Source organism: Mauremys reevesii, linkage group 24, assembly GCF_016161935.1.
Source record: "Mauremys reevesii isolate NIE-2019 linkage group 24, ASM1616193v1, whole genome shotgun sequence".
Lineage (NCBI taxonomy): Eukaryota > Metazoa > Chordata > Testudines > Geoemydidae > Mauremys > Mauremys reevesii.
The window spans coordinates 10,191,356-10,218,245 of NC_052646.1; the positions used below are offsets into that span (position 1 = coordinate 10,191,356).

The window sequence follows — 26,890 nt, forward strand, 5'->3', positions numbered from 1 at the left end:
GCAGTGGGATCCCGGCAGCATGGGGAACCTGCCAGCCCTAGGCCTTGGGGCTGATGGGGAGGAGGCAGCAGCTGAATGGTCACCCTCCCCCCCTTGTTGGGCGTTTGTGGCAGGGGCCACTTGAGGCTTGTCCCCCAGACGGTACCGGGGGTTACTCTGCCCGTGCAGCGTGAGCTCGCACACGCCCTCAGGCCGGCGGGGACAGGCCTGCACCGTGCCGAGACATGCCAGAGCTGCCGGTGTTCTGGGAACGTACGAGGGGGTGTTAAATCTCATCCACAAACAAATTCAAGGACCAGCTTTCTGGTAATAGGTAATAATTGGAGATATACCAATCTCCTAGAACTGGAAGGGACCTCGAAAGGTCATCGAGTCCAGCCCCCTGCCTTCACTAGCAGGACCAATTTTTGCCCCAGATCCCTAAGTGGCCTCCTCAAGGAGTGAACTCACAACCCTGGGTTTAACAGGCCAATGCTCAAACCACTGAGCTATCCCTCTCCCCTCTGCTAGCACCTCCCAGCCCCACGCTTGGCTCCAGCCCTGCCTCCTTCCACCCAGCTGGCCCTGCTGTCTCCTTGGGGGTGTCTGGCCACCAGCTCAAGCACCATCTGGCTGGAGCAGAGCTCCTGATCTGTCCCCAGCCCTCCCCTCTACCTCCTTACTCACCCCCACGGTTAGTCTGGATCCATCAGTCCCCTGGGGCTGCTGGCTTCAGCCATCTCAGCGCTGGAAACAGACAGAAAACGGTCCCTGCTCCCCGCATCCCTGTCCCAGAGGAGCTCTGTCCTGGTGGGTGGCCCTCGCTGTGGCAGGATCCCGGCCAGAGGCAGATATCCCAGGTGTACCAGGCTCTCAGTGTTTCTCATGCCAACGGCATTGTGTTCTGGGCCCCGTCTGCTGGCCAGGCCAAGCTCACCCGGGGCTGGCCGTGTGCGCTGAGACCAGGCTTCCTTCCCAGCGTAACATGCAGGCTGCGCATGCTCCGGCTCTCCCGTCCCTTTGGCACTAAGCCGCTGGGCCCAGGACAGCAGTTGCAGGTTCCTCCACCTCGGCCTGCAGCAGCTGGTCCTGGCGCCAGGCAGACACAGGGCGAGGCCAGGCGGGGGGGAAGGGGGAGAGCTGAGCCCAAGCGCCCAGCAGGGCCCTTCTCCCCCCACAGACAGCCTGGGCACTTTTCTTAGTAAATTTATTCACAAAAAGTTCCTGCCTGGGGGGTGGCTCTTGGGTTTATTTACAGCCTCACTGTGTGCACAAAGCCCCCCCACTGTGCCAGAACAGCAGGGGTGGGGGCCACGCCAGGCCCCTCCCCACCACACCCAGCGATGGGCAGGCCAGGCTCCTTGCCCCTGTCCAGTGGGTCAGCACGTCTCATCTTCCCCCAGGCACTGGTGAGCAGGTGGGCTGCCCATCCCCCACACCACCTCCAGGCCCGTGGGGGGCCGAGGATCCCCGAGAGCCGGGTTCAGTCTCTGAGGTAAGAGGGTTGCGGCGCAGGCGCCAGGGTCCAACACTTCATTGTTTCTTCCCGTGATGGTTGTCCAGCTCGTAAAAGAGCACGTAGCCCTCGCTAGACGGCACCTGGTTCTCGCTGAGCGGGGACACGCTGTAGGGAGGAGATGGCGTTAGCTCCGCACCCCGCCTGCCTAGCCCAGCCCGCCAGCGCCCCCCCAGGGCCAGGGCCATGCACTGCAGGCTAAGCCAAAGTGCCAGTGCAAGCTCTATTCCCAGCCGCTACCCCGGCAGTGCTCCTGCCACACAGCAGCAGCTGCCAGCAGCACTGTGTGCCATCACTGACCAGGGAGCGGCCTGGCTGGCCCCAGGGCAGGGGGTTCTCAGCTTTCAGAGCAGTTCAGGGCTCCCCGCCTCTGGTGCACTGGCTCACTGGAGCCAGCCAGCAAGTGAGGGGCAGCCCCTCCCAGGAATGCCTGTCACTGGTGCAGGACCTAGGAATGCCCCCACTGTGCCAGGGCTGGACCCTCCCTCCTTGCAGCACGTCACAGTATCACACTCAGACACAGACCCGCAGCTATAGGCCCACTGGCCTCCTCTAGGGGGTTCAGGGTCTCACCCTGCGCCCACCCCAGTGCCATGGCTGCAGGAGCGCCCTGCCCCCCACATACCGGGAATCGTTGTAGACCCGCCAGCCAGACTGGTCCCTGCAGAAGGCGGTGTAGTGACCGTAGTGCACGCTGCCCGAGTGATTGCACAGGGCGTAGAGGTTATACACCGGGCTCCCTGCAACACACGACGGCTCAGGCATTGGCACGCAGCCCCTGGGGCATTCCCCCAGCCCCCCGTCCTGACCACTCCCTCAGAGCCCTCACGACTCCCCCAGCTCCCCCCCCCCCGAGTCCTGACCACTCCCCCAGAGCCTTCTCCACACAGCCCCCGGGGCATTCCCCCAGAGCCCTCACCACTCCCCCCCCTCTCCTCCCCCCACCCCGAGTCCTGATCACTCCCCCAGAGTCCTCACCACTCCCCCAGCCCCCGGCATTCCCCCAGGCCCCCAGAGCCCTCACCACGCAGTCACACCCAGCACTCCCCCACACACACACACACCACTAGGGATGTAAAATATTAACCAGTAAGCAGTAGTCTTACCGGTTAACCGCCCTTAACAGTTAACCCCGGGCTGCCTGGCCAGAGCAGCCGCAGCCACGCTGGCCAGATCGATCTCAGCCCCAGCCGCTTAACCGGTTAACCATTTAAACAAAAAAATTTAATAGTTTAAATGGTTAACTTACAAAACAGTATTTACATCCCCACCCTCCACAGCCTTCTCCACGCAGCCATCCCCTGACACACTTCCTCCTCCCCTGCAAGAGCCCTTTCCAGGCAGTGAACCCCTTGCTTGCCCCCAGAGCCCTTGCCATGGACAGAGGCCACCCCTGCTAACTCCCTGCGTGTGTAGAGCGGTTCCTGGCTGGGCTCCAGCCTCGCTCTAGGTGGAAGGTCTGGCATCCCCTTCCCTAGCACAGGATCTGCCTCGGCCTTCTGCAAAGCTAGGCCTAGCTAGTGGAGCCAGCAGGGGTCAAGATACCATGCTCTGGGGGCAGCCAAGCCTGCCCCCCTCTGAGCCTGGCTAACACTGCCCTTCTACCCCATGCCCGGCTGCACCCACTTCCAGTCCCAAATTCTCAGCCCAGGATGGTGGTTCTGGGAAGAGCGTGGGCTGAGCACAGGCCAGGGAGGCAGAACATCTGGGTTTTAACCTTGGCTCCAACAGAGTTCTTCTGCAGCTTTGGGTAAGCTGCGTCCCCGTGCCTTAGTTTCCCCACCTCCAGAAAGGGAATGAGGATGCTCCACTCCTCTAGGGGGTGCTGTGGGGAGCACTGCCTGTCAGCTCAGCACCACTCCCAGCGTGTGGCAGGAGCCACGGTCCAGGTACAACCAGAGTGAGCTGCCAGAGTGAGCTGCAGGGAGTTCTGCAGAGCCCTAAGGAGGATGCTCAGTGTCCAGGAGCTGGTTCCCCCAGAACCCACCCAGCTCCTAGGAAATAGACTCATAGATTTTAAGGTCAGAAGGGACCATTATGATCATCTAGTCTGACCTCCTGCACAATGCAGGCCACAGAATCTCACCCACCCACTCCTGTAACAAACCCCTAACCTATGTCTGAGCTACTGAAGTCCTCAAATCGTGGGGCTGAACTGGCTGGATTTGGCCTGGGCAGCTGAGTCCATCCCCCAGAGCTCCATGGCAACCACTTTCATTGAACCGCCTCCCCCTACGCTCCCCCTCTCCTCGGCCCCTCAGTTCCCTTCGGCCCCTCCCTCCCCCTCTCCTCGGCCCCTCAGTTCTCTTCGGCCCCTCCCTCCCCCTCACCAGGGCCCTGCCTACTCCCCACTCTCTTCTGCCCCTCCCCCCTCACAAGGGCCCCATCCATCCCCCCCTGCTCCCTCCCCCCACTAGGGCCCCACCCACTCCCTTTAGCCCCTCCCTCCTTACCAGGGCCCTGCCCACTGCACATGCCAACAGCACCAGCCAAGGGCATGGGCCAGGTGTGGGCTATTCGCTGTGGGCCCTTTCAGCCCTGCTCTGCGCCCCATTGGAGCAACCCCAGGGGCCTGCCGGCCAAGGTGGTTTGGTGCCTGCAGCAGCTGGTCGAGCAATGCGAGAATCTCCCTCCCCAAGAACAAGGTCAGGAGCCCGTGTGCTCCCCACCCCAGCCAGCGCCCTGCAAGACCTGGCTCAGGGGGAGAGCGCAGGACATGCCGGGTGGGCTGGTGCCAGGACACCTACCAGCCTTCTCACTGGCAAACTCCTTCAGGTTGAGTCGCTGCAGAGGGAAGTCCACGAAGACAGAGCATTTCTTGATGGAGAACCGGGTGGTGGAGAACCTGTTCAGGTCTGGCCAGCGGAGCAGCAGGGTTAAGGGAGGTAACAGGCAAGGGGACCAAGAGGTAGGGGTGGCCTTTGTCCTGACGGGGAGGATGGCTCGTAGCCTGCAGGAACCGGCACATCCCTCTCTACACTGCATGCTGCCAGTGCCAGGGACACACCCAAAGCTACCTGGGCCACAGATCCCGGCCAGGCACCAGGCAGACATCTGCCACCCGGGCTCTACCAAGGCTGCCGAACCATCCACGTTTGCTGTGTCCTGTGCTATGAGCCCCCACCGCTCCAGTGCTGGGACGCTGTCAGGAGGCCCAGCCAGACGCAGGGCTGCAGAACAGCACGTGCTGGGGAAGGCCAGGCCTGTGGACCATGGGGCCAGCAATGGCCTGTACCCAAGGAGTCGCACTCCAGCAGGAAACCCCAAGCTAATCCCAACATCCGCAGATGCTGAGCAGGGCCAAGCCAGCGCTGAATGGGGCGCCCAAAGGCAAAAGGCTTCGCCCCCTTCCTCCCCTCCCCCTGAGCACTCCCACACCACAGCAGACAGGATACGCAGCACCAGGATGCGGGGGAAGCGCTGGATGGTCAGTTTCTTGGTGCTTCTCGTCCTCTGCCGGCATTTGTCACAGACCTGCTCCAACGCCCAGGACAGCCCAGCTCAGAGTGTGCAGGGGAGGAGGCCAAGCTATGCTGACGCTCCAGCCCCGCTGTGGCTGGCACAGCCAGGCCCAGAGCCTCCTGGCTCAGTTACACCAGTGCCAGCTGCCCTCCCACGTCCCTGCATGAGCTGCAGGCTCCTGGTGCTTTTCTGTCAAGGCTCCAAGCAGGCTCCTACCGTCCCTCCCTGCTCCCCCGTCACGCTCCCCTCCGCCTGGTGCCTGGATCTCCGCCTCCAAGCACCCGAGCTGGTGCTGCACCAGTTACTGCCCTACAGAGGTGGTAGCGATGCTGGAGCCCTCTGCAGCCTATCCGGTCCAGCTCCTAGCGCCCCACCCCATATGGGATGTTCCTCACAGCCCTGTGGGATGGAGAGGTCAAGGCCCCCCAAGCACAGCGGGGCGAGGGCCCCTCTCTACGCACTCAATGGGGTGGGATCTCTGGCCCTTCCCTTACCGGGGCGTTCTCAGAATCCAGCTCCTCCTCCTTGGTGAAAAGGCTGAAGCAGTCAAGGAGAGAGACCTTCCCACCGGCAAAGCCTTTCTGCAAGGGAGAGCAGGGGAGGGGCGCACGGGGTCAGAGCAAGGGAGGGGGCTCAGCCCTGACAGGGAGGGGCATGCGGAGTCAGAGCAGGGGGGCAGGCTCAGCCCCAGTCTCGTGGAGGCCTGGAGCACTGTCTGCGCAAGGCTGGCTCAGCTCATCACTCTGAATGGGCAAAGAGGGGGCAGGAAGCACGGCCTCCCCACAGTCCTCAAGCCAGGGTGGTGCTATGGCATCCAGCCATGGGCAGCGAGTATCATAGGCCAGAGGAGGCTGGGCCTCCCCAATTAGCCTGGCATGGCCCCACCCACGCTCTCCCCCCAGGCCCCTTCCTGCAGTTCCTTCCCGCTCTCCCATAGCCCAGGCTGGCTGGGGCAGACCGCTGGGATGTGGGGCAGCTGGCACTGGAGCTGGGATCGTGCTACTTGGCACTCCAGGGCTGGGGCCCACCCACCTGATGCTTAGGGGGCTGGGACTGCGCCGCCCAGGGAGCTGGGGCCCACCCGGAGCTCTGGGTCTGGGAGCACTCGGGCAGGCCAGGGTGAGGGTGCTCTGGGCTCCTGCGGGGGGAGAGGGGACGGGGGGGGGGCACCTTGGGCAGAAGGGAAGGGGCCGAAAGCTAGCCTCCCCCAACAGCCGGTTCACCAGCCGCCCGTGCATCCAGCTGCCGAAGAGAGGATGAACCAGAACAGAGGGGGCAGCGGGTCTCTCCCCGTGCACCCCAGCCAGGATGGGCTGGCCCAGCCCCCACAGCCCCTACCTTTGGGATGGGGAGGGAGAGGTCACAGAAGACTTCGAAGGTGGTGGAGCGGTAGCCACAGGCCTGACACTTGAGGCAGCTTTTCAACTGGCCGACGAAGAGATCTGGGAGGGAGACGGGACGGGGTGAGCACGTGTCTCCCACGTGTCCCCTGCTCAGTGGCTGCTGCCAGCCCAGCTTGGCCTGGGACTGAGCACACCCCTGACAGGAGCCAAGGGGACATGCAGCTCCTCCCCTCGCTCCAAGGCAGCTGTGAGAGCCGGTGCCCAGAGGGTCACCCAGCACCGCCGTACCCAGGGGCCCAGACCCTGCCGACGCCAGCCAAACCGCTGGTGTCAGTGGCTGGAGCACTGCCCAGTGCCTCAGCCAGGCTCCGTCACCAGTGACTGATGGGGATTGTCACGCGGCCGCTCCACACCAGACTGTGCTAGAGATGGAAGAGGGAATGTGTGTGGCTCTCCCCTCCCCACACGGGCTCAGATCCTGCCCATGCCACCTGGGAAAGAGGCAACACTCCAGAGTCTGTGCCCATCTGGGGCACTTTTACTGGCTTGGTTAGACCCAGCCTTCCCCTGCCCATCAACCTGCTCCAGGGAGGGGCAGGATGCTGTGCACTTAGAGCCCTGGCACATGCCGAGCTCAAAGCCCCATCCTCTTGCACAAGGGGCTGGAGGGAGACACAGTCCTGGCAGAGTCTGCCTGTCCCAGTCAGGGCTCTCCTCTGGCTCAGCCCCCAGCAGTGGGCCCAGAAGGGGTGCGGGGGGGGGGCATGGAGCCATACCTCCATCAGAGCCCCCAGCCGCAGGCCCAAGGAGGGGGGTGGGCATGGAGCCATACCTCCATCAGAGCCCCCAGCCACAGGCCCAAGGAGGGGGGAGGGCATGGAGCCATACCTCCATCAGAGCCCCCAGCCGCGGGCCCAAGGAGGTGGGAGGGCATGGAGCCATACCTCCATCAGAGCCCCCAGCCACGGGCCCAAGGAGGGGGGAGGGCATGGAGCCATACCTCCATCAGAGCCCCCAGCCATGGGCCTAGAGGGGATGCAGGGGGGCATGGAGCCATACCTCCATCAGAGCCCGCAGCCGCAGGCCCAAGGAGGGGGAGGGCATGGGCAGTGGGTATAAAAGCGGAAGCTCCGGAGAAGTGGGAGGGCCACCCACACTCCACCCCGAGGCCTCTTCCCCTGTGGCCTCACCTGCACTGTGCCTCTCCCCCCACAGGCCTTGCCCTCACTTCACCTCTTTCCCCAGCCCCAGCCCCCTCCCCCTGCCACTCCCACCTCTCCAGGGGAGGGAGCAGACAGGCGCAAAGGCAGGTGGGGGGGGGGGAGGGGGCTGGGAGGAAGAGGCCCAGCGGGGGTGGGGCCTCGGGGTGGAGCGGGGGTGGGGCCTTGGGGCGGAGTGGAAAGCGGGGCCACAGACCCAGCAGCCGTTCCCCTCCCCCACTTCTAGGGAACTTCTGACACTGGCTCCCAGCCTCCCCAGAGGCTGCCTATGGGGGAGGGGAGGCCATACGCCCATCAGACCCCCCAGCCCTGGGGCCAGACAGGGCAGTCGTGCTCACCCACGATCTTGCTGTCCTCTCTCTCCAGGTAGCGCTTCCACATCTGGTTGGCTCGTTCGTCATCACTGGGAAAAACCCAAGAGGGAGACAATAGTGGGGGGCTGCTGAGGGAGGAACCCCAAGGGCAGCTCCCTCCACACACCAGCCTGGGCTCTCCACAGCCCCTTTGCTGAGGCAGCCAGGGGTGGGGTTGTGCCTTGGGGGCTCCTCTCCTGCTGGCGGGGCTGAGACACCCCAAACTCCTCCCTCCCCAGGCCCCGAGCAGGCAGCCCCGAGGCTGACAGCAGCCCACGTTCTATTGTCAATATCCTCCCCACCTGCCCCCTTGCCCCCGCTGCAGGCTCCCTGCCCCCTGGGCGACAATGCAGCTGCTGGGATGGGAGCCTGGGAACCCTACGCCCCAAATCCACCGAGAGCTGCCTGCTGGCCCTAGGGCTCTCACCGCTCCTGTCCCCGGGGCCTAAGCCAAGGTCAGACTAACCAGACCCAGCCAGGACACTGGCCTGGTTCCCACCCCCTTGAGCCCCCCAGCCCCGGCTGCGCAGCAACGGAGTCGTCGCCAGGGGCAGTCCTGCTTTCAGACCCTCAGTGCAGGGCTACAAGGACCAGCTCACAACACGAGCCACATTTTGTGGCGTCCCTGGGAGTCACAGCCCCTGACCAGCTCAGCCTGCTCACCTCAGGGGGTCCGAGTCCTCTAGCACCGAGGGCCATTTGGTATCAGAGAGGATGCTGGGAGTTTTGCGCCCCTTCCTGTTGATCTCCACGTGCAGCCGGTCCATGAAAAACTTCAGGAACTCCTGGGCATCCTGCTGGCTAGAGACAGGAACAGCCAGTCAGCCCCACCCCACCCTTCAAGAGCTTCCACATACTGTGTCCCCTACCCCACACCCACATCCTCCACACACTGGGGCCCCAGCCCCAGCTCCCTCCACACACCTTAGCCCCAGCCCTGCCCCCCATAACCCTCCACACACTGAGTCCCCTTCCCTAGCCCCAGCCCCCTCCACACACTGCGGCTTCAGCCCCCGCACCCTCCACACACTCAGTCCCCTCCCCCAGCCTCAGCCCCATCCCCAGCCCCTGCCACACACTGGGTCCCCTCCCCAGCCTTGCCCCCCAGGACCCTCTACACAATGGGTCCCTCCCCTGGCTTCAGTTCTACCACCCAGGACTGTCCACATTCAGGGTCCCCTCCCGTTGCCCCACGGCTCTGCACACTCAGGGTTCATCAGCAGTGGGGCTTTCCCTGCAGCCGGGCTCTGACCCAGCACTGCTGCAGTGGGCCCCCCTCACTCAGCACATCACCCTGCAAGGGCAGAGGAGCAGCGCTCCGGCAGGCCTCTGCGGGAAGGGGCTGTCAGGCAGGACCCAGAGGAGGCCCTGGCTGCTCTGCACAGACCTGAGATCGCAGGGATCCCATGCCCTGGCCAGACCGGTTCCTCCCAGGTGCACACTATGCTGGCTGCTGAACTCTGCCCAGAGGTGGCTGCATTCCCATGGTGCTCTGGGATGGCCCCTCCCCATAGCTGTGGGAGAAGGAGTCCAGGGCCCCATGGAGCCCTCTCACCTGTAGCCTGTGAAGGACGGGACGTATTTCTGAAAGACGGCTTTGAAGCGCCCGGGGTTCACAGCTTCGGTGGAGTCTGGGTGCCACAGGGAATTGATGACATCTGCAAATGCTGAAGGGAGACAAGCCACCAACCACATTACCCCGCCCCACAGCCAGCTCACTCACCCCAGCTAGCATGGCAGCCATGGGGCGGGGGAGCGGGATTCCCTGCCTCTGGGGAGCGGCCAATCTCCAACTGGACCCTGCAGGAGCTGCCCTGGGGGTGGGTGGGAGAGCAGGAAATATCCCCAGACCCACAGGGTACTGCTACCCCCAAACCCCTGCGTGTGGCACTGACTGGGGCACAGGGAGGGGTGAAGGAACAGACTGGATTTGGCTTGTCTGTATGGGAAAGTTTTGTCAGTATGCTGGTGTAATTAAACCCATATGTAAACTACTCTAACTGCCTATCGGGGATTTCTCTTCCAGAACAAGAGTGGGGTTTTTCTGTTTACTTTAAACCTCTTCCAAAGCAATATTAACTATACTGCAAGAAGGCATTCTGGTACTGGAGTAAGTGTGTCCACATGAAGAGTTATACCGGTATAACTACAGAGAATTCTTTCCTGGGTGCTGGCTGGTGAGTCTTGCCCACATGCTCAGGGTTTAACTGATCGCCATATTTGGGGTCGGGAAGGAATTTTCCTCTAGGGCAGATTGGCAGAAACCCTGGAGGTTTTTTGCCTTCCTCTGCAGCATGAGACACGGGTCACTTGCTGGAGGATTCTCTGCGGCTTGAGGTCTTTAAACCACAATTTGAGGACTTCAATAACTCAGACATAGGTTAGGGGTTTGTTACAGGAGTGGGTGGGTGAGATTCTGTGGCCTGCATTGTGCAGGAGGTCAGACTAGATGATCATAATGGTCCCTTCTGACCTTAAAGTCTATGAGTCTATGAGCTAGATGGGGTGAAAGGGAGCATAGGACAGTGAGTGGAGCCCAGGAGTCGTCAGGATGCCTGGATCCTGTTCCTGACTCTGCCACCAAGATCTCTCCCCCATGCTTTGTGACGGCCCTCCAGCCTTGCCCTTGCCCTGCGGTGCCCAGAGCGATACGGACACGCTCAGCACTCCAGAGCCTGGAGAAGGGCCCATCCTTCATACACCTGTGCCCACCCCGCTGCCATGCTGGGCACAGTGTCAGTACTGCCACGGCAGGGAATTCGGCCCTGCTGCTTATGTAACAGACTTTCCAGCTGGCCTCACTTCAGCAGGGTGCTTACATAACCCTGCTCACTGGGGCGGGGATTAGCTCCCACGGCAGCCAGACCCAGGCCCCAGGAGCTCCTGGGAAGCGAGCCAGCTGTGAGAGTGCAGGGCTGGGGAGCAGCAGGGAGGCGTCTGGCCGGCTCACCTACCTTCCGTGAGCTCCTGCTGGGCCCGCGAGGCGCCGGGCTGCTCCTGGAGGAACTCCTTGCGCAGGCAGTAGTCGCGCAGAGGCTTGGTGCTGCTCAGGCACTGGAGCACAGCGTTCATGAAGCACTGGAGGGGCACAGGCAGGCAGTCACAGCGGGCCCACGCCCCGGGCACTGGCTCCCCCACCCGTTTGTATGCAGCACCTGGGCAGCTGCGATTGGGCAGCCCAGGAGGGGCTGTAGTTCCTACTGGCCAGGAGCCATGGAGAGTGGCGAGCCCACACAGTGCAAGCACGTGGGCACTGGGACCCACCGTTACCCCTCTCAGCCAGCTCACCCTGCCAAGCTCTGCTCCAAGCCATCCCGACAGCCACAAGAGGGTGCTCTTGAAGCCACAGATCTCTTGCCACTGTGCAGAGACCCGGCTGGCAGCAGAGGTAGCAGGGACACCAATGGGCTCCCAAAGGAGGGGGCCACCCGCAGTGAAGCGGATCGATGCTGGTGATGGGGAGGAGGGTCCCTAGAGATCAAACCCCCCCAACACCACCAGGAAGACAGAGTCACTGGCCATGTGCAGCTGCTCAACCACCTCCCCAGCTAGACTCAAGCTGCTGCCACTCATTGCTGCATCAAGGCCTCTCGGAGCCTCTCAGACAAACACAGGCAGAACTCGGCTCAGCCAAACCCCTGCCACCTGGGCTATAGGAGAATCTCCATCAGCAGCACAGGGCCTCTGACACACAGCAGTGACACTGTGCTAGACACAGCAGGGTTTGGGCAGAGGGCCAGAAAGCCCCCCGAGCAGCCTGGGATGGTTTAGTGCCCTCCAGCACTGGGGCTGCAGGGAACAGCGCAGAGGCAACAAGCCCAGGGGGCGCAAGGGGAACCACAGCTGGGTGGAAAAGGTGGCTGCAGGTGAATCAGCTCCACTCACAGCACAACTGCTGGCTCCTCCATGCAACACAGGCATGGCCTTTTGATTGGACTCAACGGGGTCTTTGTATCCACATGAGCAGGCTCCGGCCCACCACACTGCTGGCAGTAACAGGCTCAGCCCCTGATCACCATCCCCATCCACCTGCCCCAGCCCAAGGGCTCTGGGAGCCTGTGTGCACTGGGAAAGGCTGCTGCACTCCCAATCCCACAAGGATTAAAGCAGGCAGGCACTGGCTCAGAGATGGCAGCAGTGGGAGAACAGTCCCCGGTGAGCAGTATTCCAAGGGTGCTCATCGCATCAGGGAAGGGACAGACCTGGGAACCCCGAGGAAGGGACGACTCGAGGTTACATAGACCATGATGACATTAGACTTGTGAGACACTAAAGCACTCAGCGATCTCAGATCTCCTTAGCGGGGCACCCCCAAGGGAAGGGGCACCCCCACATGGCACATCGGGGAATCATGGCCCTAGTCACGTAGAAACCAGGCAGCCCAGGTCTCCATTCTCTGCACGTTGTGTCACTGACACAAGTGCAAAGCGGGTGTGAAACACCATGGTGCTGCGCTCATCTTGCCCTGGTGTGAACAATGGTGAGGTCTACACAGGGAGAATCAGGACTGAACTGGGCACAGCAGAGGGGGGTGCAATGCAGGGAGGATGTGCTACCTCAAGTCTCCCCAATTCCAGCCCCTCTGCATGTCAAACACTTTCCCAGGCACCAACTGATATTTTTGACACCATCAAACACAGGCTCTTGGCTTTTCAGAAAGCCTTCTACAGGGGCCATCCTGCCCCCCAGTGTCCCCCAGCGTGTGTGGGGGGGGAGGGGGTCCCGCTGCCCAGGGCTCCCCAGCACTGACCAGGTGCTTACCGTGTTGCCAAGATTGCGGAGTCCGATGTGCCCAGAGCCCAGGAGGAGGGTGTGGTGTGTCTGAGAAGATGAGAGAGAGACAGGATGAACACCTGGGAAAGGGACTGCGAAGTAGCTAATTCAAGCATGAGCAGGAAGAGTCCGTGCCGTAATACTGTAAACAGGTTGATCCCTGCCTTATGTCTCCCCAGGAGAATGGCCACACATGGCCAGCCCAGCCATACACACAGCCAGTCCAACCCATTCCCTCTACACACACACATGCACACAGCCAGCTCATGGCCCCCAGAGGCTGGAGGTGTCCTGCTGCCTACAGCCAGCAGAAGGAAGAGCATGGTGCATTACCTCACTGGTCATCAGTAGCAGCCCCATCACCGCCGTGTGCACCACCGACTCCGAGATATCCGCCCCCTTGCCCTGCAGCTCTCGTTTGGTGGCCAATGTGCGGTGCAACTTTCGAGGCAGCTCCACCAGGGTGGCTCCCTGCAGGCCTGGCATGGCTCCTGCCGCATGGAGGAGCGGGCAGCCGGAGCGCTGAGCTTGCCTTGCGGCACCAACTGAAGGAACCACAGGGCCCTCCCTCTGCCTCTATAAACCATCAGCTCATTAGCTGATCCGATTTCCCCTGGCTATTCCGGGCCCTGCTCGAGGCTCATCTCTGTGGGATTAATTAGCCAGGAGAGCTACTTTGGGGACAATGGGTGTTTGAAGAACCATGGAACAGAGAAGGAAAATACAACCAAACACTCACCGACCATGCAGCAGGCAAAGCGCACTCCTAGAAGGAATGGGGGTGGGGAAGAAACCAGCTACCCTGGGCCGACCTGTCTCAGGGCTGCCATAGTCCACTGGATTGCTAGGTGGGCACATGCCAAGCTTCCACACAGCCGGCTAGCCCTGCCTGGGGTGGCAGGCCATGCCTAGTGGTCAGCCCCATGCCAGTGCTCAGACAGATTGCATAAGAGATTTCCTAGAAGGAACTGATTGCACTTCCAGCTGGTGCCAGGTAGACACACCTGGGAGATTCTTTTGCTAGTGTTAGGGATTTTAAGGGGTCCCACTTGCCCCAGACTGTGTCCCGCTTGCCCCATGTTGAATTAGCTGAGCATAATTAACATTAGGCCATTATAGGTCAGCTTAATATTAAGACATAGGATAGCTGATATGGCATAATCGAAAGGCCAACAGAAGAAAGGGGAACCAACGCCTACTGATAATTGTGAAACATGGCCTAGTATAACAGCATATTAGCAATGAAAAATTAATAAAAAGTCTTGTACAATGTAGCCGCACGTAGGTGGGCGCACATGTAGTTGGGAGGGGGCTTGCTGTGCAACTCTATTGGAAGTAGTTGTATTGAGCAATTTGGTAAACAATAAGGCGTTATTAACAATTAAGATCCAGACCCCCACCCATAGGGTCAGAAGCAAACTGCATCCTAACCCCTGCCTTTCAGGCCCAGGTCTGTTAGCAAAACCCAATTGCTATATAGAACAAAGGTTAACTTCTGCAATTCTTGTCTGTCTATATCAGGGGCATGAGGGGGGGGGGGGTGATGAAGAAACCAGAGAAAGGGGAACTGAGGGAAGCTCAGCTAGAATGCTGAGCCTTATCCAATGCAACCGCAAAGGAGGGGTCTTACAGGCAGGCAGACTACCAACGAAAACTGCCCAGAAACAATAAAAGAAAACACCATGTATAAAAAAAACTGAAGTAGCTTGCAAATGTCACAACTGATACTCCCAAATAAGGGTATTTTAAGTAAATGCTAATTTGCGGTTTTAAACTTTATAAGCTCGGTAAAATTTGTAACAGGCAGAGGGGAGTTTTAACCCTCTCCCTGCATGCATGCTTGTACTATAATAAAAGTGCCTCAGTGTGTCTGACCCAAAATAAAGGCGTGGTCAATTTTTCCACGACAATTTGGGGGCTCGTCCGGGATCCACAAATAACATCCCTGGATCAGAGGACCGCGGGCAGTTCCTTTCCAACCCCAGGGCCCATCTGAAAGGTAAGAGACCTTTTAAAATCTCTGCTAATAGGGGCTTAAAGAAGAACTGGTCCGTAGGCTCTGGTTGGGGTAAGTCATAAGCTGAATCCAACCTTGGGACATGGTCAGACGCACCTGAGGCCCTTGCTAAGGCCTTATTAGACTCGAGTTGGGGTGTGGGAGGGATAGGGAAATTACGGAAAACGTGTCAGGTCAGGTCAGGTCAGGTCAGGTCAGGTCAGGTCAGGTCAGGTTAGGCTGAGCTACTGTAGGCTAAGCTACAGTCTCAGTCTCAAGGCAAGGTGTGCCGGCAGCCCCTCGGACCACGCTCTTTGGGTCCGGAGAAAACTGATCGCCTATTAGAGCTGGGCGTTCGGCGTCCCGGAGCCACTAGGTTGGGAGGGACCAGGGGTAGTTTCCGCCCTGGCGAGCTGTGCCAGGAAACGTGCCTGTGTGTGTAAGGCCGTGCGGCCTGTGTGTGTGTATAAGGCCGAGCAGCCGGAGTGTTGTTGGTTGTGAAAAGCAAGCTCCACAACCCGCTTGAAAAAAGATTAAAAAGCTTCCCTGACTGGCAGGCTTTGGTAAGTGGCTAACCAGTCAGGGTGCTTGTGTTGTTCCCTATCCTGTGTCCCTTACCCCTCCATATCCCCATGGCCCTGTGACCGCTCTTTGAGCACTGCCTTGTAAGAGGCCGCAGAGTCCCTTTTTGTTCCCCCCGGAGCCATAAGCTCCCTTCCCTTCCTCGGAGAGGAGGGAAGCCCCAGAAAACCGTACCGTCAGCTCAAAAGCTACTGCAGCACCGTTGGCTTAAAGGCTGGTGCCCAGGGCTGAAGAGAGACGTACGGAAACCACGGGTTGTTCTGTCAGCCCGCCCCCCTTGTCCGCCTTCCTGCAGGTTTGCTAGAGGAAAAATGCCTGAAAACCTGCTCCCTTGTGTTCCTGCCATAAAAAAAGGGCAGGCCGAGTTGGGCCATTAGTGTAGAACTGTGGTAACCCCCGAGTTAGCATCCTGATGTAATTGGCTTAAGTAAAGTGTGCTGTGGTAAGCATGGGGGCCAAAGAATCAAAAGTCCTGCCGGTCCCACCCCAAGGCACGCCTGCTGCTTATATGTACGTACATTATAGGTCGTCAACGTGTAAATATTTAGAAAAATAAAATTAGTATACCAGAAATGATCCAAAACTGCAATTTCCCCTGAAGGGAAGTTTTGACCTTAACGGAATTGTACACCTCAGGGGTGCACTCCTTGTCAACGCCATGCCTGTATTGTGAAGGTTGTTTTGTGTCGGTTATAGGTTTGGGGTTAGAACCCCGAGGGAGAAGTCGCTATAAACCCTGGGAAAGTAAGTAACCCCGAAGTGGTCCTAAAAAATAAGGTTGGCCAAGGCTCCCGTCAGCAATAGGCAGACAGTAAAGGGGCCGTAAAACTAGCTGTCAGTAATTAAAGCTAACAGCCCGTAGATGTGCCAGTAAATGCTGAAATAATTGAGCGTTACACCCTGACTGCTGGTAAGAAAGGCAAAGGGGTGTAATGTGTTTTGTTGTATGTTTTGTCCACTGTGCTAGCATGTCTGTTAAGTGTTTTATAGTTAGCCCTTTGGGAATGCCTGTCAGCTAGGTTGTAATTGTCTGCCCGGTATCCGTAATGGGGGCAAAAGGGGAATCTAGGTAAATTCCCATGCCAGAGAAGGGCACTCCTGCCACGTATATATACTCATATTATGGTCCTAAAAAGTAGGCAGAAAGCTGTTGCCCGGCCTCCACTGGCCCCGAGGGGAAGAAATATCAAAAAATTTGCTTTGTAAATTAAATTGTGCAATCTGTTGTACCCCAAATGGTGTGTATCTGAATGTGTCTGATCCCGCTCACAATAAGGTCCTGGCAGGTTTTCAGAAGGACACTCTGAAGGAGCAGACTGACCCCAGCCCTTCCTCGTTGCAACAGGAACAGCTGGTTAAAGTCTCTCCCTCCCTGTGGGCATTGTGAGCCGATCATGCCAACCGGGTTGGGCACATTGGGGCTGCCCAACTGGCTGAAATTTGTCTAAACCCAGCAGGACCACTTCCCAAAGTGTAGTAAACCCTCTCTCAAACTAGACCGAGAGAGGAATTTTACTGTGCTGTTCATGCTGTTGTTTTCAGTGCTGAGGGGTTGTCACCGGCTCAGAGAAGGACTGTATTAAGTCTAGACATATAAAAATGTTATTAATAAATAATATGCATCAAAATGTGATGTGTGTATGTAAATAGATAGATGGGGGGTTAATTCAAAAGCCCGCCCTCCTTGCTAAATTGGTAGTGAAACAATGCCTGTGCCCATGAAAAGAAAAAATGTAGCAAGAAAAAGGATCGGGCCCATACAAGCAGGCAACCGCAGTTTGAGGAAGTTAAAAGAAGGAAAGTTAAAAGTTAACTCTATAGTTATTGGAGAAAATTAAGCAGTAAAACTATGTATAAATATCAAAAGAAGGTGTTATGAAAAGAAAAATCTTGGTTTCTTTGCAGTCATTCCTTTGGGAGTGTCTGTGAATAATCCAGGCAAGAGGTTATATAAGTAAAATCATTTGACTGTAAAAGATAGTCAATTTTGTTAAAACACGTATGGTGGGTACAATCTTTGTTTTATAATAAATTGGTGTTGTTTTGGGGTTGTAAAAACAAACAAAAAGAAACTAGTGTTAATTTTGGTATTTAATATTTGATCCTTAAGGTAATTTAATGTGTTATAAAATTTTGGTAAGAGATTTTGAATCTGGTTTGGTAACAAATAGCAAATAGAAGCTGTAGTAAGAACCCCACACTAAGCCTTAAGGTGGCTCTATGCAATCAACGGTTATGTTGTCAAAGAAAAGCCAAAATGGCTTGTGTTTTCCATTTAAAAATCAACATGTATTTAAGAACAGAAGTTAAAAGGTAGAAACCATTAAAACCTGACCTGTCTATAGAACAAATACAGGAAATATGGGGAGTAATTTAAGTAATTCCTCAGTTTTGCCTGCAATCAGTAAGGAAAATTATTTAGATTAATTTTATGTTTGAATGTTGTAATTGTAAGTATGTGTTAGTTTTAGTAAAGTATTCTCTTGTGAAAAGACAAATGCCAAAACTACTGTAAAACTGTGAGTAGCAACAGTGATTATGAACTTAATGTACTGAAAAAAAAATTATAACAAGTTGTGCAACTTCATAGATCTAGTATGGTTAAATGCCTTTTGAAGGCCACTCCCAATTGAAAGGCCAGATTAAGCTTTTATAAAATTTATACCAGGGCACCCAATGCAACTATCAACAGTGCCCTGCTGGCTTTGGCTCAGATGGACATTCATTTAATAAATAACACAATGCTTAATTATTGCAAGAGACTAATGAAATGTTTTTTGTATTTTATATATAATAGCTCTGCTGCTTGCTGTAACCAGAAGGCTGAATCTACATGGAAGTCCACCAGTGAGAAACTACTCTGGCCTCATTCTGAAAGACCCTTATCAAATCCTATTAATTACCAACACCGCTGTGAAGTGCCGAGAACTGACTACCTGCCCATGTTTCTCACTGTAATGGCTCTCCGACTGATGAGCGGTCTATCTTTCCTTCTGGCGTTGTTGCTCCTTCTAGACAACAGGAGTAAAGGACAGGGTAAAGATGTGGCAACTTTTCCTTTGTCTGTTGACAAACCCACTGAGCCTTTGAATCTTACTAAGAACACAACCTTTCCACCTGAGGACATAATAAAGCCTCCAAGCAAGCAAGGTGATAGTGCTAGCAACCTCTCCCTTGCTGCCTCACTGCCGGACAGCTAAGTGAATTAAGACTACGAAATCTCGAAGAATAGCTTGCGGAAGCTAGCCAAAACTACCTGAAAATGAAACTTGTAGTGTTCCTCAAACTCTCCTCCTTAATGAACTTAGGGTGGGACGGGGCTGATGGAGCAGCTAGATGGTCGCCGGTAGCGCCCAAGACTTTGTTGCCTTGCTTTGCTCATGTGACCCATGGTTTGGCCACGTGAGCAAAGGAGGATGATTACACTGGTGTCACGACACTAGTAGTACACAATAGTGGTAAGCCAGTCCGGACTAACCGGCAGCTCACCCCACTCTGTGAGGCCTGTCTGTGAATATCTGGATTGACTTTATCAACATGCCAAACGGTTGCTCATATGAATATGTGTCTGTATAGTCTCTGGATGGATTGGAGCCTTGCCTTGTGCAGAGGCTGCCTCCATCACAGTAGCAAAGAAATTGTTTAGGGATTTTTATTCATGATTCGGTCTCCCTGTTTCTATAAACAGTAACCGAGGTATCCACTTTATGGGTCAGGACATGCAGCAAGTCTGCAAGACTCTCCACATTGAGCAGCATTTACATTGTGCTCACCACCCTCAGTATGTAGGGACAGTGGAACGGGAAAAGGGGAACTTGCAAACAAACTAGCCAAACTGTGTAAGGAAACAATCTTTGACATAGATGCATTCTATGACAAGGTAGATAAAATGCTAGTTTCTGGAATCTGCCACGATACTCATGGAAAAGTCTGTTTTCCTGCCTAGAGGCCATCCCTGTAGCAGATAACATCACCTGTACCTTATTACAGTATTCTCCCTCTCGTACTACAAACCCAGAGGCATCGCAGGAAGTTGTCCACGTATATAACCAATAGCTGTGGTATAGCCCCTATAGAAAAGAGACCCAGAGGGATTCAAATGAACTATACTTAATGCCACGTTAGGAACTATCAGGTTTACTTTACCGTTAACTCCCTTTCAAATTGCCGCTATTTGTCCAAGTATTTGTGAAACCCAACAGCCTGAAGGTAAATTGGGCCAACTGGAAAAGTATACCCAGTATTATTTCTGGCGCAGTTAACTCAGGTGTAGGCAGGAATGGGTGGATTGCACGTTATTTCAGCCCTTAGTTCTATGACCCAAAAGGTATTAAGAGGTGGTATTAAATATCACTGATGCTGGGAAGGCATTGCAGTGGGATCTGGCATGTTTGGGATTTCCTGAGTGACCAGCTACTGGCCATTCAGAGTGATCTTAAGCACCAGGCTTGGCCCACGGCCCTTACAGACATCTCAGGAGTACCATCTGACCTGTGGTCATGAAGGCATAATTGGAAATTCTCTGGGTAATTCGTGTGCATTCACAGTACTCCTTCCAAGCATATGGACCAGTTAAAGAAAGTGTGAGCTTCCACATACCGAATCCTGCCAGGCCCGTGGGAAGCATGCATATGAGATTGGGTAATTCGCCAAGACATTTGGGAAATCAAGCCACCTGATATGCCTAGCCCATTACATTATCAAAACCCTCTAGCCCTCCATACCTCTAGGTACATATAGTGGGGACTATCAAAAGGAGGGTTGTCCATGCATATTTGTTTTTTGTTATTGTTGTTGTAAAGCTTGTTGTCCCTGCCCTATATTTGCTTTGTTTATGCCACTTTATTAAGTGGCCCTTGTTCCCTTGAGGGAAATAAATCCCTGTCTGCCTGAAACCCTGGAAGCACCCTATAAAATGAGCCTACAAGTTTTGAGGTCCAGGCCTTAATTAATATTCACATTGAGGAAGTTGATGCCATTGATTTGGCATCAAAAGGAGGGAATTGTTAGGGATTTTAAGGGGTCCCACTTGCCCCAGACTGTGTCCCGCTTGCCCCATGTTGAATTAGCTGAGCATAATTAACATTAGGCCATTATAGGTCAGCTTGATATTAAGACATAGGATAGCTGGTATGGCATAATCGAAGGCCAACAGGAGAAAGGGGAACCAACGCCTACTGATAATTGTGAAACATGGCCTAGTATAACAGCATATTAGCAATGGAAAATTAATAAAGAGTCTTGTACAATGTAGCCGCACGTAGGTGGGCGCACATGTAGTTGGGAGGGGGCTTGCTGTGCAACTCTATTGGAAGTAGTTGTATTGAGCAATTTGGTAAACAATAAGGCGTTATTAACAATTAAGATCCAGACCCCCACCCATAGGGTCAGAAGCAAACTGCATCCTAACCCCTGCCTTTCAGGCCCAGGTCTGTTAGCAAAACCCAATTGCTATATAGAACAAAGGTTAACTTCTGCAATTCTTGTCTGTCTATATCAGGGGCATGAGGGGGGGGGGGGGTGATGAAGAAACCAGAGAAAGGGGAACTGAGGGAAGCTCAGCTAGAATGCTGAGCCTTATCCAATGCAACCGCAAAGGAGGGGTCTTACAGGCAGGCAGACTACTGTTAGGGATTTTAAGGGGTCCCACTTGCCCCAGACTGTGTCCCGCTTGCCCCATGTTGAATTAGCTGAGCATAATTAACATTAGGCCATTATAGGTCAGCTTGATATTAAGACATAGGATAGCTGGTATGGCATAATCGAAAGGCCAACAGGAGAAAGGGGAACCAACGCCTACTGATAATTGTGAAACATGGCCTAGTATAACAGCATATTAGCAATGGAAAATTAATAAAGAGTCTTGTACAATGTAGCCGCACGTAGGTGGGCGCACATGTAGTTGGGAGGGGGCTTGCTGTGCAACTCTATTGGAAGTAGTTGTATTGAGCAATTTGGTAAACAATAAGGCGTTATTAACAATTAAGATCCAGACCCCCACCCATAGGGTCAGAAGCAAACTGCATCCTAACCCCTGCCTTTCAGGCCCAGGTCTGTTAGCAAAACCCAATTGCTATATAGAACAAAGGTTAACTTCTGCAATTCTTGTCTGTCTATATCCGGGGCATGCGGGGGGGGGGGGTGATGAAGAAACCAGAGAAAGGGGAACTGAGGGAAGCTCAGCTAGAATGCTGAGCCTTATCCAATGCAACCGCAAAGGAGGGGTCTTACAGGCAGGCAGACTACCAACGAAAACTGCCCAGAAACAATAAAAGGAAACACCATGTATGAAAAAAACTGAAGTAGCTTGCAAATGTCACAACTGATACTCCCAAATAAGGGTATTTTAAGTAAATGCTAATTTGCGGTTTTAAACTTTATAAGCTCGGTAAAATTTGTAACAGGCAGAGGGGAGTTTTAACCCTCTCCTGCATGCATGCTTGTACTATAATAAAAGTGCCTCAGTGTGTCTGACCCAAAATCAAAGGCGTGGTCAATTTTTCCACGACAATTTGGGGGCTCGTCCGGGATCCACAGATGACATCCCTGGATCAGAGGACCGCGGGCAGTTCCCTTCCAACCCCAGGGCCCATCTGAGAGGTAAGAGACCTTTTGAAATCTCTGCTATCAGGGGCTTGGAGGAGAACTGGTCCGTAGGCTCTGGCTGGGGTAAGTCATAAGCTGGATCCAACCTTGGGACATGGTCAGACGCACCTGAGGCCCTTGCTAAGGCCTTATTAGACTCGAGTTGGGGTGTGGGAGGGATAGGGGAATTACGGGAAACGTGTCAGGTCAGGTCAGGTCAGGTCAGGTCAGGTCAGGTCAGGTTAGGCTGAGCTACTGTAGGCTGAGCTACAGTCTCAGTCTCAAGGCAAGGTGTGCCGGCAGCCCCTCGGACCACGCTCTTTGGGTCCGGAGAAAACTGATCGCCTATTAGAGCTGGGCGTTCGGCGTCCCGGAGCCACTAGGTTGGGAGGGACCAGGGGTAGTTTCCGCCCTGGCGAGCTGTGCCAGGAAACGTGCCTGTGTGTGTGAGGCCGTGCGGCCTGTGTGTGTGTGTATAAGGCCAAGCGGCCGGAGTGTGTCGGTTGTGAAAAAACGCTCCACAACCCGCTTGAAGAGAGATTGAAAAGCTTCCCTGACTGGCAGGCTTTGGTAAGTGGCTAACCAGTCAGGGTGCTTGTGTGTTCCCTATCCTGTTGTCCCTTACCCCTCCATATCCCCATGGCCCTGTGACCGCTCTTTGAGCACTGCCTTGTAAGAGGCCGCAGAGTCCCTTTTGTTCCCCCCGGAGCCATAAGCTCCCTTCCCTTCCTCGGAGAGGAGGGAAGCCCCAGGAAACCGTACCGTCAGCTCAAAAGCTACTGCAGCACCGTTGGCTTGAAGGCTGGTGCCCAGGGCTGGAGAGGGACGTACGGGGACCACGAGTTGTTCAGTCAGCCCGCCCCCCTTGTCCGCTTTCCTGTAGGTTCGCCAGAGGGAAAATGCCTGGGAACCTGCTCCCTTGTGTTCCTGCCATGAAACAAGGGCAGGCCGAGTTGGGCCATTAGTGTAGAACTGTGGTAACCCCCGAGTTAGCATCCTGGTGTGATTAGCTTGAGTGAAGTGTGCTGTGGTGAGCATGGGGGCCAAAGGATCGAAAGTCCTGCCGGTCCCACCCCAAGGCACGCCTGCTGCTTATATGTACGTACATTATAGGTCGTCGACGTGTAAATATTTAGAAAAATGGAATTGGTATACCAGAAATGATCCAAAACTGCAATTTCCCCTGAAGGGAAGTTTTGACCTTGACGGGATTGTACATCTCAGGGATGCACTCCTTGTCAACGCCATGCCTGTATTGTGAAGGTTGTTTTGTGTCGGTTATAGGTTTGGGGTTAGAACCCCCGAGGTAGAAGTCGCTATGAACCCTGGGGAAGTGAGTAACCCCGGAGTGGTCCTAGAGAATAAGGTTGGCCAAGGCTCCCGTCAGCAATAGGCAGACAGTGGAGGGGCCGTAAAACTAGCTGTCAGTAATTGAAGCTAACAGCCCGTAGATGTGCCAGTGAATGCTGAAATAATTGAGCGTTACACCCTGACTGCTGGTGAGAGAGGCAAAGGGGTGTGATGTGTTTTGTTGTATGTTTTGTCCACTGTGCTAGCATGTCTGTTAAGTGTTTTATAGTTAGCCCTTTGGGGATGCCTGTCAGCTAGGTTGTAATTGTCTGCCCGGTATCCGTAATGGCAAATGGGGAATCTAGGTAGATTCCCATGCCAGAGAAGGGCACTCCTGCCACGTATATATACTCATATTATGGTCCTAGAAAGTAGGCAGGGAGCTGTTGCCCGGCCTCCACTGGCCCCGAGGGGAAGAAATATCAAAAGATTTGCTTTATGAATTAAATTGTGCAATCTGTTGTACCCCAAATGGTGTGTATCTGGATGTGTCTGATCCCGCTCACAATGAGGTCCTGGCAGGTTTTCAGAAGGACACTCTGAAGGAGCAGACTGACCCCAGCCCTTCCTCGTTGCAACAGGAACAGCTGGTTAAAGTCTCTCCCTCCCTGTGGGCATTGTGAGCCGATCATGCCAACCGGGTTGGGCACATTGGGGCTGCCCAACTGGCTGAAATTTGTCTAAACCCAGCAGGACCACTTCCCAAAGTGTAGTAAACCCTCTCTCAAACTAGACCGAGAGAGGAATTTTACTGTGCTGTTCATGCTGTTGTTTTCAGTGCTGAGGGGTTGTCACCGGCTCAGAGAAGGACTGTATTAAGTCTAGACATATAAAAATGTTATTAATAAATAATATGCATCAAAATGTGATGTGTGTATGTAAATAGATAGATGGGGGGTTAATTCAAAAGCCCGCCCTCCTTGCTAAATTGGTAGTGAAACAATGCCTGTGCCCATGAAAAGAAAAAATGTAGCAAGAAAAAGGATCGGGCCCATACAAGCAGGCAACCGCAGTTTGAGGAAGTTAAAAGAAGGAAAGTTAAAAGTTAACTCTATAGTTATTGGAGAAAATTAAGCAGTAAAACTATGTATAAATATCAAAAGAAGGTGTTATGAAAAGAAAAATCTTGGTTTCTTTGCAGTCATTCCTTTGGGAGTGTCTGTGAATAATCCAGGCAAGAGGTTATATAAGTAAAATCATTTGACTGTAAAAGATAGTCAATTTTGTTAAAAACACGTATGGTGGGTACAATCTTTGTTTTATAATAAATTGGTGTTGTTTTGGGGTTGTAAAAACAAACAAAAAGAAACTAGTGTTAATTTTGGTATTTAATATTTGATCCTTAAGGTAATTTAATGTGTTATAAAATTTTGGTAAGAGATTTTGAATCTGGTTTGGTAACAAATAGCAAATAGAAGCTGTAGTAAGAACCCCACACTAAGCCTTAAGGTGGCTCTATGCAATCAACGGTTATGTTGTCAAAGAAAAGCCAAAATGGCTTGTGTTTTCCATTTAAAAATCAACATGTATTTAAGAACAGAAGTTAAAAGGTAGAAACCATTAAAACCTGACCTGTCTATAGAACAAATACAGGAAATATGGGGAGTAATTTAAGTAATTCCTCAGTTTTGCCTGCAATCAGTAAGGAAAATTATTTAGATTAATTTTATGTTTGAATGTTGTAATTGTAAGTATGTGTTAGTTTTAGTAAAGTATTCTCTTGTGAAAAGACAAATGCCAAAACTACTGTAAAACTGTGAGTAGCAACAGTGATTATGAACTTAATGTACTGAAAAAAAAATTATAACAAGTTGTGCAACTTCATAGATCTAGTATGGTTAAATGCCTTTTGAAGGCCACTCCCAATTGAAAGGCCAGATTAAGCTTTTATAAAATTTATACCAGGGCACCCAATGCAACTATCAACAGTGCCCTGCTGGCTTTGGCTCAGATGGACATTCATTTAATAAATAACACAATGCTTAATTATTGCAAGAGACTAATGAAATGTGTTAGGTCTTTTTATATATAATAGCTCTGCTGCTTGCTGTAACCAGAAGGCTGAATCTACATGGAAGTCCACCAGTGAGAAACTACTCTGGCCTCATTCTGAAAGACCCTTATCAAATCCTATTAATTACCAACACCGCTGTGAAGTGCCGAGAACTGACTACCTGCCCATGTTTCTCACTGTAATGGCTCTCCGACTGATGAGCGGTCTATCTTTCCTTCTGGCGTTGTTGCTCCTTCTAGACAACAGGAGTAAAGGACAGGGTAAAGATGTGGCAACTTTTCCTTTGTCTGTTGACAAACCCACTGAGCCTTTGAATCTTACTAAGAACACAACCTTTCCACCTGAGGACATAATAAAGCCTCCAAGCAAGCAAGGTGATAGTGCTAGCAACCTCTCCCTTGCTGCCTCACTGCCGGACAGCTAAGTGAATTAAGACTACGAAATCTCGAAGAATAGCTTGCGGAAGCTAGCCAAAACTACCTGAAAATGAAACTTGTAGTGTTCCTCAAACTCTCCTCCTTAATGAACTTAGGGTGGGATGGGGCTGATGGAGCAGCTAGATGGTCGCTCGGTAGCGCCCAAGACTTTGTTGCCTTGCTTTGCTCATGTGACCCATGGTTTGGCCCACGTGAGCAAAGGAGGGATGATTACACTGGTGTCACGACACTAGTAGTACACAATAGTGGTAAGCCAGTCCGGACTAACCGGCAGCTCACCCCACTCTGTGAGGCCTGTCTGTGAATATCTGGATTGACTTTATCAACATGCCAAACGGTTGCTCATATGAATATGTGTCTGTATAGTCTCTGGATGGATTGGAGCCTTGCCTTGTGCAGAGGCTGCCTCCATCACAGTAGCAAAGAAATTGTTTAGGGATTTTTATTCATGATTCGGTCTCCCTGTTTCTATAAACAGTAACCGAGGTATCCACTTTACGGGTCAGGACATGCAGCAAGTCTGCAAGACTCTCCACATTGAGCAGCATTTACATTGTGCTCACCACCCTCAGTATGTAGGGACAGTGGAACGGGAAAAGGGGAACTTGCAAACAAACTAGCCAAACTGTGTAAGGAAACAATCTTTGACATAGATGCATTCTATGACAAGGTAGATAAAATGCTAGTTTCTGGAATCTGCCACGATACTCATGGAAAAGTCTGTTTTCCTGCCTAGAGGCCATCCCTGTAGCAGATAACATCACCTGTACCTTATTACAGTATTCTCCCTCTCGTACTACAAACCCAGAGGCATCGCAGGAAGTTGTCCACGTATATAACCAATAGCTGTGGTATAGCCCCTATAGAAAAGAGACCCAGAGGGATTCAAATGAACTATACTTAATGCCACGTTAGGAACTATCAGGTTTACTTTACCGTTAACTCCCTTTCAAATTGCCGCTATTTGTCCAAGTATTTGTGAAACCCAACAGCCTGAAGGTAAATTGGGCCAACTGGAAAAGTATACCCAGTATTATTTCTGGGGCGCAGTTAACTCAGGTGTAGGCAGGAATGGGTGGATTGCACGTTATTTCAGCCCTTAGTTCTATGACCCAAAAGGTATTAAGAGGTGGTATTAAATATCACTGATGCTGGGAAGGCATTGCAGTGGGATCTGGCATGTTTGGGATTTCCTGAGTGACCAGCTACTGGCCATTCAGAGTGATCTTAAGCACCAGGCTTGGCCCACGGCCCTTACAGACATCTCCTTATAAAGTCTC

At 53.7% G+C, this 26,890-nt stretch overlaps 1 protein-coding gene across 5 annotated transcripts in view; it reads right to left on the minus strand.

The window, feature by feature from the left end:
* Positions 1-1,171: 1,171 nt before the first annotated feature.
* USP21 (ubiquitin specific peptidase 21) overlaps positions 1,172-26,890 on the minus strand; it is a 37,508-nt gene continuing 11,789 nt past the window's right edge. For all 5 annotated transcript variants that reach the window (XM_039513054.1, XM_039513053.1, XM_039513056.1 and 2 more), the window contains 11 exons: positions 12,635-12,694; positions 10,828-10,951; positions 9,429-9,540; positions 8,537-8,674; positions 7,859-7,923; positions 6,296-6,399; positions 5,452-5,538; positions 4,891-4,969; positions 4,243-4,350; positions 2,121-2,235; positions 1,172-1,603 (listed from right to left, as the gene is read on the minus strand). In XM_039513054.1, coding sequence (XP_039368988.1) covers positions 1,513-1,603; positions 2,121-2,235; positions 4,243-4,350; positions 4,891-4,969; positions 5,452-5,538; positions 6,296-6,399; positions 7,859-7,923; positions 8,537-8,674; positions 9,429-9,540; positions 10,828-10,951; positions 12,635-12,694 — 1,083 coding nt within the window. In that variant the 3' untranslated portion in view covers positions 1,172-1,512. The remainder of the gene's footprint in view (positions 1,604-2,120; positions 2,236-4,242; positions 4,351-4,890; positions 4,970-5,451; positions 5,539-6,295; positions 6,400-7,858; positions 7,924-8,536; positions 8,675-9,428; positions 9,541-10,827; positions 10,952-12,634; positions 12,695-26,890) is intronic.